The 13123-nt window shown below is 42.8% G+C and overlaps 1 protein-coding gene and 1 long non-coding RNA gene across 2 annotated transcripts in view; one reads left to right on the forward strand and one right to left on the reverse strand.

The window, feature by feature from the left end:
- Window positions 1–13123, reverse strand: part of LOC112982906 (uncharacterized) — a 66336-nt gene that overhangs the window by 43226 nt on the left and 9987 nt on the right. The window contains exon 2 of the long non-coding RNA XR_010391318.1: window positions 3384–3489. This is a non-coding gene — a long non-coding RNA (uncharacterized LOC112982906). The remainder of the gene's footprint in view (window positions 1–3383; window positions 3490–13123) is intronic.
- Window positions 4681–7268, forward strand: TRH (thyrotropin releasing hormone). The gene is made up of 2 exons (XM_026099641.2): window positions 4681–4873; window positions 5830–7268. The coding sequence occupies exons 1-2, from the start codon at window positions 4681–4683 to the stop codon at window positions 6414–6416; spliced, it is 780 nt and encodes a 259-aa protein (XP_025955426.2). The 3' UTR covers window positions 6417–7268.

The raw sequence follows: 13123 nt of genomic DNA on the forward strand, positions 1-13123 counted from the left end.
TGGAGCCTTCAAACACATGATGAAAACATCCATGTTTTTTTAATTTAGAAAGCATGCTTGGCTTCAGCGGCTTATCAAGAAAGCCTTGCAGGGAGCCAGCAACAGAATTCTTAATGACTTCACTGTTCTTGTAAAGACATTTTCTAAAGTCATGTTTAAAAGTGCAAATCCCCTTCCCCTTTCATCAATGCCCACTTTAATTTATAGCCCAGTAAAATCACTTTTTAAACGCTGGTGTGGTACCACAAGAGATCTTAAGTAGTTACCACGTCCAGGAAATGCTAGGCAGCTGGTGTGAAGTGAATGCAATCCACTATAGGGATCACTGTGACTGGCACAACAGCAGTTTACAAACCTGTGACATTAGTATTTGGCGATTCAAGAAATAGTTTAATGGCAAACAAGCCCTGTTAGTTTGTACAGAGAAATTTAGTGGCCACAGTTTGGTTAATGATGGGTGGAGATTCTTTCAAAGAGAGTAACCTAGGGTTAGGTGGCAGACTGAGTGCTGTGTGCAGAGGACCTAAACGTCTCATGCGTTGGACTACTGCGGCATGTGCTTTATTGCAGCATGTGCTTTATTGCAGCATGTGCTTTAAGAGACTCAGCAAGAGGCTTCCAGGGGGAGCAGCTCCTGCTGTATCTAAGCAGTAGCTGCACATGCAGGACTTCTATGCTGTCCAGATTAATTTCAGACCGGAGGGAGAACTACGTGCTAAGAATTACTTCCAGCTTATAATTAGATATCAGGAGGATTTTCATATAGAAGATATGTGGCAAATGCAGATTTGCTAAGCTGCTGTCTTGTGAAGTTCCAAAGCTAAGTCTCAACTATCCTATCATTTCTAGACAGCCAAGAAATTCAGTATGTCAACTGCTGCACTGCAACCGAAATCTGATTCATTCACTCAATGCTAAGATAAAATACATTCATAGGGGAGGCTATTTTTAACTCAAGAAAAAGCTAAGAATTTGATATTAATTGGCTTATATGATTTTGTGTATGTGAAAGGGTTTCAGCTGCTTTCTCTTTCTCATCTTTCTCAAGAGCCATGCTTCAAAGAGTGAGAATTTTTTTGGTATTATTATTTTCAAATCAACATGCAGATGATTTCAAATCAGAGAGAGACAAGTTCTATGGCTAACCCCAATTAAATCAAAAGAAAAATCTGACTGATTTCAGTGGATTTTGGATTAGGCCTTTTGTTAGGGCAAAATCAGGGCCAAGCCACAGACACCTACTTCTCTGTTAAACAAGCAACTCTGATACTAGTGAAAAGACTTAAAACACTTTCCAGCATTCTTTAGATTCCTGAAAAGCTGTAATGTATTCCTTAAAACGAAAAACATCTAAAGACAGGAACTATCTTTACAAGGATCCTTGCTTTGGATGAGGGACTGTTATTGGCTGCCCATTCATTCTTTACTGGCCAGCTGTAGCAAGACGTCTGTTGATCCTTGCAGATCTTTAGTCCTGTTGCCTGCTAAGGACTGGCAAAGACAGCGTCTTTATTAAGCCATACATGTGTTTGCACATAGGCTACATGATGTCTCAAAGTCCCTCAGAAATCCCAACAAAAAGGAAAATATATTCCATTTTATATATATACATATACATACATACATATACATATATATATATATATATATAAAAAGTTACAAATGCAGTAAGCCCTAATCTCTACCCTCAGTGCAAATCTGGAATAAGAGCACTGATGTTCATGACTAGTCTCAAGTGGTATCAGGGTAATGAATATCAAAATATATAAAATTTATATATAAATTACATAATTTACTTCTATGATTTACGATAAACTTTTATGCAGCATTAAGATAAAATTCAAGAGATGACCACCCTCTCAAGGAAGAACACTGAGGAGAGGCTGGATTCCACTGAAGTCACCCCAAAGAAGCCAGATTTTCTTTCCTAAAGTACTGAAAACAGGATTTTTTCAGTGGATTTTCTGATTCATCATATAAAGTTGAATAGGGGTGCAAAAAGAAAAGAAAGCTCTGTAAGATGACCATTTTCTGTTAAATTCTAACTGGTAGTAAATCACTTTGATAGACAACAACTGACTTCACCCCTTTTTAATTTCCACCATCTATTCAGATGCAAAACGCTGCCCCTCTTCACCCAAGCCCAGCACTGATCGCCCAAAACTAGCTGAAATAGCACAACTGAGCTACAAAACCAGGGCCAAGCAAAGGAAACATCACACTGGAGATTTTCACTCCTTTTCTATGCACCATAGAAAATGCCCTGCATGGATTTGCTCCCCAAGGCAGCAGAAGAGCCAATTTACAACTGAGTAGCAGCAGATGCAATCTTGTAGGCCACACGAGGATCCACATGGCCCATAGCACAAATGACCCACTTGTAAGTGCAATGCTTTTAAGTGCATCTCCAAAATGCCTTCTGGCTCAGGCTGCGACACAGCACCAAAGAGAGCAGGTACACGCCAGCGTTGCATCAAGGAAAGTGTTATCAAGCCATGCTGACAGGTTGATCTGTCACTACTTAGTGCTGAAGACAAATTTTAACTTGAACACTTTGATGGCAGTGATGAGAAGGACACACACAGGTGAGTCTGTGTTTGTGACAATGTGCTAGTAAGAGGGAAAGCAGAAAAATGTTGACTTCACTCGGTTGAAATCCTCCATGTAGTAACAATAAAAGAAATAAGCTGAATCCCGCATCACTTCATTACTGTGAGCAATCCTTATTCGGGTTTTAGTCCTCTATACTGTCATCAGGATCACTAAGCTTATCAAAGAATCACTAGCCCTCTATCCGTACCCCCTGCGTGATCTGTTTCGAGTAGCACTGTGTGGAAGAATATCTTAAATAGATGGACAGGTAGAAAGAAGGAGTCTTATTTCCAGTTACAAGGCTCATAGCAACAACCTAACTTTTTAATATCTAACGCTACACACCCTGTATTCCAGCACATTTTTCATGGCAGTCTATGCCAAGAAAACATGGAACTGTAAACCAAAAATTGTCTAGTATCATTCAGAAAGAGAACCCAGGGTCTAAATCTGTTTAAATATAATCCATTGCAATTTTTGGCATTGTTTTTCTCCTTTGGCTTGATAAATTACCTATCCCTTTGCCTTTACTCCACAGTGCTTGCTTAACAGAAGATGCATGAGCTTCTTACTTTAAGCAGAAAAACCCTCCTTTTCTCTATGCTGTGTGTTACATAAAATTCAACATAATCTCTTTAGAGAATGGAAAAACAGCAGTCTCTGGGAGTCTAGCGTGAATACAAGGAGGTCAGCAAATAACTACCAGAGTTTTAAAGTGCATTCAAAACTCAGATCTCTGACATCAATAGAAAAAAAAAGCCACACACAAAGCAACACATCACCCAAATTACCTCACAGCCATTTGCATGAAGGATCCAGAGGCAGCGCAGTATAAGTACAGAGACAGAAGCCATCCGAAGAGAACTTAGCAACGGTTCTGTTGGATACTGCGTTTGTCTGTAGCAAAGAAAGGCAACTTTTAAGCTCAGATGTGCAAACAGCTTTAAAGGACTGAACAATCTCTCGGCAGAAGCATCAAGCAAAAACCTGAAACTACAAACCAGGTAATTTACCAAATCATTTCTTTTTTGGCTGACTACTCTAACTTTTTTTCTAAAGATTGCTCTGAGCCGAATAGCCTGCGTGATATTCTTAGGGCTGTTTTCCAAGGACTTTATCAGAGGTGACAGAAACCTGCCAATAAGAGAGGTAATAAACTCATTCTCTATTTTAAAAATTGGTAGAACTTCATAACAGCATACATTTCTTTTACATGTTGGAGATCTAATTAAGCTAAATGACTGTTATACTAATATTAAAGATGTATTCCATTCTGCTGAAGTAAACTCCACTTACTGGAAAATAAATCAGTGATAAGTAACTTAGAAATTCCACCGCTAGCCAGAAGAAATTGAAAACCACTTTTTACCTGGGTAAATGGTAAAAGAGGGTATGGTTATTACTATTTGTCTCTGAAAAGAAATTTGAGGTGCTTTCCCAATGCAGGAAAGCTTCCTGACCAACAGAGCATAGCTGTCTTATTATACAGACAAATACATACATACACACACAGAGACACAGACAGAACTACTTTAAATTGGCATACACATCTAATTAAAAATTAATGGCTTATTAAAGTTGGGTTTTAACTGAAGGTGGAACAAAAGTGTTGCAAATCCCGATACAGTTTTAATATGAACCCTTAACAAACAGAATCACCTGGTGAAGATGGTTTGTAAAGGTATATGTGTGTTTGCACCTCATGTGCTGCAATGGTTACACAGAGTTCAAGAGGGAAATTATTTCTGCCTCTGGTAAAAGGCAAACCAAAATAACTGGCTCTCAGAATTATATGTACGTCATGAAGTTAGGTGTTTACAATGTTCATATTATTCTACCAGAAAAATGAACAAGTCCTTGGTTTCAGTTAGGAAGGATTTACAGATTCTTCGAAGAACATGAAATAAACTGAGAGGACTGTGACAGAAATCAGGAGGGACTTTCCTAAGGGAGCTTGATCTCTACAGGCAGCGCCGCGTTGCTTTTTCAGTATCTGGCAATACTGCTGTTATTACTGGGTTTGTTTTCTCCACCTGCCTCCACCGTCCTTCTCTCTCCCAGGGAAGCTGCAGCAGCCCCGGCACCACTATGCCCTGCGTCCAGCTGCCACTGCTGCTGCTCTGCCTCACCTTACGTGGGGCCTGCCTCACCCGGGGGCAGCCCCTTCCAGGGGGAAGCGACAGCACGGAAAGAAGCCCCTTGGATGACAACCTGCAGCAGGCAGGAAGCCTCATCCTTCAGTCTGTCCTCAAAAAGTCTGAGGAAGAAAAGATCAACAAAGGTACATATAACACTGGGGACATCCCTCTGATGGTGCTGGCAATAGTACTTGGCTGAGGATCATTAGATCCAGCGCAGTTAGTTCCCAGGTTCTAGTGTATATATTTATTATTCTAACTGAGGGAAGGGGAAAGGTGCGAGGTCTGCTGTAATGCAATCACAGATAATTCTCAAAAGGGACTTTCTTCTCTAAGACCTCCCAGCTTGGGGACTGCTGTGGCATCACCGAGCAGCTGCTGCATAGAAAGAAGGTAGAAGCCTATCACAGAAAACCTGCCTGTCTGCAAAGCGCTTCCCTAGGGAAGCTGTAAGAGGACACAGGGAAGACATTCTCTAGCCCTGGACCCTGTCCCTACTGTTAACTGGGGGCGGGAGCGCTCCCACTGCCCCACTACCTCACCCCACGGGATCCTGCGCCCTGGTAGGGGTGGCCTTGGCCACGGCTGGGAACGCTGGGGCTGCTCTGGTGTCAGGCCCTCCTGGCTGCCTGCACATGCTCTCCTCCCGCCGTCACAGCCGTGGAGGCAAGCCAGACTGGGCGATCGTAAGAAGCCGTGCAAAGGGGCCTGCCAGGAGCCTTGGAGCCTCAGTTTCAGAGTAGAAAGCACAACTGGCCCCAAAGTCCCCGTAGAAGTAGCCTTCCTCCTCCTCCACATGAATGCTGAGAGTTGGTCAGCTTGACCACATTAGGCTTTGTCATTGGATTTCTTCCCATTTTGTTTGCTGCTGGTTCCTAATGTATCAATCCATCCTTACTGTAAATGCACCTGAACGGCTACCACAGCTGTTTCCATATCCAGAGTGACCACATTCAAGACCACACAGTTGTTGTGCAATTAAATGGGTGTGATGAGCAAAAGAACATGATCCTGCACCACAGAACTCCACAAATTCACATTTCAGCTTCCTTAGTGAGGATTATGTGGGTTCATTAACATTACTCTTTTCCTTGGACAGAATCCAACGCCCCTCTGCCAGAATGGCTTTCCAAAAGACAACACCCTGGAAAGAGGTACCTAAGTGACCTGGAAAAGAGACAACATCCTGGGAAGAGAGAGGATGAGGAAGAATTGTCTTATGGAGACATTCAGAAGAGACAGCATCCAGGGAAAAGAGAGGAAGAAGACAACCTTGACAGTTACCTGGAGCTGAAAAAGCGACAGCATCCTGGCAGAAGGTCACTGTGGGACCAGCATGCTGACATTCCTAGTGCACCGCTAACCTACTTGAATGAGTTATCCAAGAGACAGCATCCAGGCAAAAGGTATCTGACATACAAGCTTCAGCATCCTGGCAGCGGAGGCTGGAATGATGAGCGAGACCTAAGGGACCAGCATGCGCAGAAACGCCAGCACCCTGGGAAAAGGTACTGGGATTCTAGAAGCCCAGATTATGCAGCCCCCTGCGACTTTCAGGAGTCCTTCAGCTGTAACGAAGGCAGCTTATTGCTTGATTTAGTAGAAAATGTCAGCAAAGGCAGGGTAGAAGAAAAACATCAGCACCCAGGAGGGAGATTAGCATGGGAGAGTGAAGCAGAGGAATGAGAAAGTAATTGAGCACATGTGAAGTGAACTGCCAGAGCACTAAAAAATTCCATTCACCCCCTTTCAGCTCCCCACTCCTGACCTGCTGCACCTGTCTTTAAGTATGAGTGTTCCCACTGAAGTTAATGGCTTTGTCACACGCTTAAAGGAAAGGAACTGAAGGTCCCATCTGAATGGGCCAGGCAAGTGCTGAGGGTCTTCTTCCCTGCTTTGGGAAGTTAGGAGTGCTCAGTTACTTTCGGACCAGACCTCGAGATGATCCCGCTATGTGTGTCCAAGGTTCTGTTCCCAAAGGACTAAAACAGACTCTTTAATATTTGTGCAGATGCTACTAAAGCAGGATAATTATCTGGTTTCCCCTTATGTCAGTGAAATTAGTCAATGAATAGTAGGGAGAAAAACGAACAACGTATGCCAGTGATTTCAAAATGAAACTCAACAGGTTTTCACTTCCAAACGATACATTAACGAGACACCTACCCCTGTGCACTACAGTCTGTCCAGATAACTAGTACTAAACAGATACAGGGACTCTGTCCAACCTGAAGAGATCACGTTTGGTTTCATACTTTGAGCTGGAACTGCCACAAAAACACATTTCACTTAGGAGGCTGCAGAGCACAAAGGGTTAATGCATCCCAGAACAACTAAACCACCAGTTGGGAACCCAACGGCATACGCTCCCTACTATACACCCATCCTGGTGCATGCACATTTCAGTCATTCTATCTGAAATCATGCTGTTGTCTTCTTAGGTATTTAAAATTGCAACAAGCAAACATCCTTTTCCTCTGATAAAGATTTCTGATCTATCCCCTCTCAAATGAATGCTTTTCCTTTCCGTGGTCAGATTCCCAGAAGTGTTCATTTCCTATGAATGATTCAATAAACATCAATAGTCAACTCTTGGTGTCCTTACTGGTTGTGCAAACATAATGTAATAGAGTGAAAAACATAAAACCATCCAAAGATAAATAAAAATTAATACAACATCACAGCATATTTTTCAATGCAAAAGCTTCTTGCATGCCCATGGTCAGCAAAATATATAAATCTGTTTTGCTACTGAAGTGGAAGGGTGATTTGCACAGAGATATTCTCTTTTTAAATCTGCTAGTATGATACAATAAAAACATGCATCTGGACGAAACTCAGAGCAACCTTGTCACGCAGCTCAAAGGGACCTTTAATTGTCTGAGACTGATCCGAGTAAAAAATAGTTTGAGGCAGGCTAGCCTCACACAGAAGAAGAAAGGTTGATTAATCCATACAGCCCAAACCTTCTGAATTCCATAATCTTGTGCAACATAGATAGATACAAATCACTGAAGAGCAACAAAAAATCTCACCAGAGAATCTTTGTGCTGTATGCTTGCTAAGCAGCTTTCCTGTAGGTGAGCTTAACTGGATCTGATTACTGTTTGCACACACATACACAAATACCCTTAGAACTGTATAAACAATAATTTATATGAAATTAAAATACTTCTGTGTGGGCTTGTAGTGTTCATGCTATGGTTTGCAAATACAGACGTGTTTGTTGTGCTTTGTTCAAGGTTTCTACTGTTTTAAAAAGCAGCTGTCGTTACGTGAGGTACTTACCTCATGCACCGCACCAGCGGGAGACTGCAAAACAAAAACTGCAAGTCTGATTCCCTATTCACATGTCTAAACACTAGATTCACTGAATTTTGCAATTAATGCAGTTATTGAGTGCACGGAGTTATTCATATCCCTTCTCATACACTCGGAGTGGTTACAGCATGTCAGCATGTTACGCTACATCAGTGTGTATGCTAGAATGGTGGGTTTTTAAAGCCAAGTGAGTATTTTTTCAATCACATCTTTCTTAATATCAAGACACTTTCTTGAATGTTCTTTTTAAAAATGATTGTTTCCCCTCTCCCTGACCCAGAGCACTTCCTGAGCTACAGAAGTTAGTTTTGCCGTTACCCTGGAGAAAAATAAATGACCATCTCAGCAAGTTTTACTTGTTAGATATTAGATGCTCCTGGGCTGATCAACACACAACATCAAATCAAGCAATTTGTAACTTTGAAGATAATTTGCAGTATTTCATATACATGACAACTGGCAGACCTCTCCCAATGACAGGGGTTTTCTAACTAACAAGTGCTGAATAAATTCTCAGAGGAGGCAGCTGGGAACATTCTGTAGACTTCAAATTTCTTCAGCATTTTTTCTGCTTCTGTATATGATGCCCTTTTAAACGAGCAGTTTTCATTTTACAAGGGAAAAAAAGATTTCTCTAAAGCCTGCCATTTCAGATACCATTTCCTGCTAACAAATGATGCTTTTTAAACCTCAGGGAACCCTGATGGTACTACACAAGACCATCACCATTAAATGTCCAAAGTAAATCACTTTTTTTATCCTGTTTTTTCCTAAGTGGGCAAATATGGGCAACAGCAAAAACGCATCACAGTTCCTGCAAGACAGGGATCCTGCTAATATCACTACAAGAAAGCAAGGGCAGGGAAGGGAGAGAAGCAAGGAAGTGCAAGAAGCCCAAAATACTGGTTCTCACACTTCTCTGAATATGGGGCTACCGCGAAACTCCCCATGTGCTACAGCTGTTAATGCGCAACGATGAACGGCTGGTTCAAGATAAGAGGTTGCAGCCTGTAAAATCTACACTCTTTAGCAAATCCCAGACGCACTGTATTATCAATAAATCAATCACTTATTAAAAAGGAAAGGGTGTGCCAGCTTTCACTGGCCATACTGAGAGAAGATCACAGTTGATTTTATGCAGGTCTTTAATTTATTCATCAACTCTATTTTAAATTCTCAGTGCTCCAATATTTAGAGAGCCGACAAGTTTTGTCAAGGGCTAGTCATCTGTTTTTTTAAAAAAAGTATCACTATTATAACGTTTGTAAAAAATTATTTCTATTGGTCTTGGATGGCTCCCCCCCCCCACCCACCCACCTCCCAAAATGCAAGCCTGAGCTGACACTGTTTTATAGTAAATCAGATTTACCACATGTCATTATCATGCCTGCATTTTTTTTTTTTAATTTGCCTCAGTTTGGAGCTGCTGAAAATGCACTTGCCTGACTGGAAGAAGCACAACGTAAGCAGATCCTGGGAGAGCTCAGACTAATACCAACCCATTTCAATCACTTTCAACAGAAGTTCGTGACTCCATCAGGAGGTCTCCGGAAAGCGAGAGGAATGCACCCGGGGAGGACTCTCGGGCAGGGGTGGGACCCAACGGGAAAGGTCCCCTTCAGTTCTGCGCGCCAGTAGCCAGTTCAAAGGAGGACAAGTCACAGATTTCCGTTCAAAGCAGCACACGTGCTGATCCTGATGCTGGCCTGACACATCATCGGACAGAAAGCAGGATAGTTTGGAAACTGAAACTTGAACCAAAGGTCATGAGCTTCAGTCAATGACACGGGTTTAAAATCCTAGAACCTCAAAGAGATTGGGATCTGAAACACAACTGGACGGAGCACACAGGCTGCGTCACATTTCCCATGTCTATAGCAGTCAGAGGAACCACCAAACCTGCTACCGAGGTGCCTGGGGATAAAGGGCGGGGGGGAGAGGCACCATAAAAATGGAAAATATATGATCAGAATCATGAGAAACTGCAGTCCTGTGCTTATAATCAACCATAGCAGATGGAGGTGTTTTTTCAAGTTTCATCCGAAAAACTCATATTCATACAGAGCCAGCTACATAGAAAACATCTTTATATCCTGGAAAGTCCCCATATTGCATATTAATTTCTAACATCATACTTCAGTCCTCAGGCTTGCCTTTGAGAATGCATCACTGAATCGCACGGTCCCTGAAGCCTGCAGGCAAGAGACAGGACCACGACCACCACGTAGCCAGGAAAGCGACAGCCCCGACAGGGATCCTAGGAGGCAGAAGCAGGATGCTGTTAATCCTTCCACAGGCATTTGTCTAATCAGGGCTACCTGCAGTTCTCTTTGACCCCGGGGTTCCCGCGCCTGCATGGTTATTTTTGATTATGCTAAACATGGTTCACTGAAAAGACTTGAGGATACCGCTGCAGTGCAGCTTAGGAAAGAATAACACTAATCACTAGATTCAGCTTTTCAGGAAGGTTAGAACATTTCCCAGCACTTGCACCCAGCTGGGAAGCAGAAGAACAGATCTGTCCACAGATCTGACAAAGCAGTAACCTCCGGCAGGGGACAACGACAAGGAAGCGAGGTAGATTACTAGGAATAGCAAGGAGGGCAAGATACAGCCTGGAGGAATCTAACCTTTATTCCCTCCACTGTTCTCAAAAGCTGCTTGGGTCCGTAAAACTGGTGCAGCTGTATGAAGGGCACCAGAGAAAATAAAACCACATGGGACTTTTACGCACAAACAAAATGAGGAGAAATGCACTAATGACAGCCTTTACAAACAGAAACTCAGTAACTGGTAGAAAGTTCATAGATGTAGCTCCAGGTTAAACAATCAGCGTTGCCAAAACTTCACAGTTACTTGGGGACAAGCTCTTACACGTGCACCAAGCAGTTCCCTTGGCAGACCTGGAAAACACCTGCCTGTGTCACCCTTCTTCCTGCTCCTGTCTGCCAACAACCCCAGCTCAGCTACCACAGCTCTCCAAGACTGTTTCCATGGTGCTTCTCTGCACAGAACATTTTCCCTGGCTGATCCACACGGCAACTCTCGTTCCTTTCAGTATCCACCAGCGACCCACTTCACACAAATGGCCTAGAGTAAATTACCCAATTGCTGAAGCACACAGCCCCTACCAAGAGACTTTCGGATTAAAACTGAGCGGTGGTAGCCGCTGCTGGCCATGCGCTCTTCCCTCTGATGAACGCTGCTACCCCGAATGCATAGCAGCTGATCCTGCCTTGAACCAAATCCTCATCTACCAGTTTTCAGCCCAGCAAAATCAGGTTTGTTTAATACTTCACACTCTGTGCAACAGTATACAGCAGATCAAGAGCTGATGAGGCCCGGGCTAGATGTCCCCACCTCAGGGGCAGCACGTCTGTCAGAAGGAAACTATAACAGCTCTATCAGTATCTACACAAAACTTCACCAATCTCTAATTTCTCCCTGCCTTCTGCAGTGTTGCAGACACGTATCGCTGTCCAGGTACAGCATTCTTTCCTCATACAGAGGCGATCCTTGGGAGACTGCTTGCCATTGGCGATTTGACGGTTTTGTGACTATGAAACACACATAAGCACAACTTCTGAAGTTAAACATCTGTCAGATGTACCTAGATCTTAAAGGCTTTTTGACTCTGGGGTTTGGGTGAAGGATCAAACCAGAAAAGAGACAGTTTCTATGCTGTAATCCTTTGCTTCTTCAAACAGCAAATACAGTGAAATCCCTTAGCAATATGAACTAAACAGATAAATGCTGTTTGCTTTTAAAGTAAGAATTTGCTAGCTGCACTTCTCGTATCATCTTATTTTTATTGTATACCTCCCCCTTGCTGTCATCTTTTCTCAGAATTTAACATCTGTGCAAACACTTGCATGTTCCAGGCTTTGCTCATAGCTTTGCTCAGTCACACGTGTAAATGTGGAGACACATACTGGTAACTGCAGAACAAGGCTCTTAAGTTGCAAAGCTCTCCCATGAAGCGCATTATTTGTCTGTCTGTGGGCCAGTCTGTGGCTCTTGAGGAGTGATAAAAAATCAGTAACAGATTTGGTCCAAAGGTTATTAGAGTCCGTGGAAAGACCTCCCTTGTCCTCTGCAGAATCTGCATTAGCTCCACAAAGCAAAGCTGTGCACTGGCCCTAACCTGGCACCACAGTGATGCAAATTCTTATTTTCAGCTCTAATTGGGATTAAAACAACTCTGCACAAATGAGCTCTTCGTTTACTCCACTTAGGTTTCACATTTCTGGCATGTTACCCATTACTGAGACATAAAAGAGTTTGATTCCTGAAGAGCAACTTTTACAAATACCTTCAAAATGAGCTTTGTTTTCAATGAGAGGAGGAAGCCAATGTGAACAAGTTGCATAATTAACATTTCCTACAACTATCTTCAACCCCTCTCATCATTACTGTTCTCTGCCTTCCCCTCTCCCCCCAAACAACTCATCAGCCTTGGACTCCTTGCTAAACCATTATAACGAGCATGTCCTGAGGGTTTCCAAGGGACACGTGGCCCCAACACCCCCCCCTTATTATTACTTTTAATGATTCATCAGTTGGTGAAAGTTTGAAAACAACATCATCACCACAGCTGAAGTAGAGTTGCTGCCTGCCTGGTGACTCACTCAGTTAACATTAAACTGCCAGCTGCACTCTTAAAGCATCAGTCAGGACACTGCAATGAATCACAACTGTCCGTTTAAAAGCAGTCAAGGGGAGGAGAAGCGCAGCAGAAGGGGTAAGCCTGGATAAGGTCTAGTCTAAACAGAGGCAAGACACAGGAAAGATGCACAGAGGGAAATCCTTCTGTTTTTAGGAAATGGGAGATGTACTGGAGCATAGAAGTCCCGCTTCCCTCCTATCAAGACCAGTGTGAATTCCCCACACTTGCAGGGTAATGAGGAAGGATTCAGTTTGAACAGAGACTTCTGCTAAAAACAAAGTGGGGGATTCCTCTGAGTTATGTACCTGTCTTGAGATTACTTTTAGAGCTGCGTGAAGACATCTGTGTTTTGTTTTCCATGATGAAACAACTACAGCCTAAAAGTCTACAGCCTAGGAAAGAAATG

Source organism: Dromaius novaehollandiae, chromosome 12 (assembly GCF_036370855.1).
Source record: "Dromaius novaehollandiae isolate bDroNov1 chromosome 12, bDroNov1.hap1, whole genome shotgun sequence".
Classification (NCBI taxonomy): domain Eukaryota; kingdom Metazoa; phylum Chordata; class Aves; order Casuariiformes; family Dromaiidae; genus Dromaius; species Dromaius novaehollandiae.

Excerpts from the sequence above, each read along its gene's own strand:
- TRH (XM_026099641.2), top strand. The coding sequence starts at position 4,681 with ATGCCCTGCGTCCAGCTGCCACTGCTGCTGCTCTGCCTCACCTTACGT. Across the intron at positions 4,874-5,829 it reads GGAAGAAAAGATCAACAAAG|AATCCAACGCCCCTCTGCCA; the intron begins GTACATATAACA and ends TTCCTTGGACAG.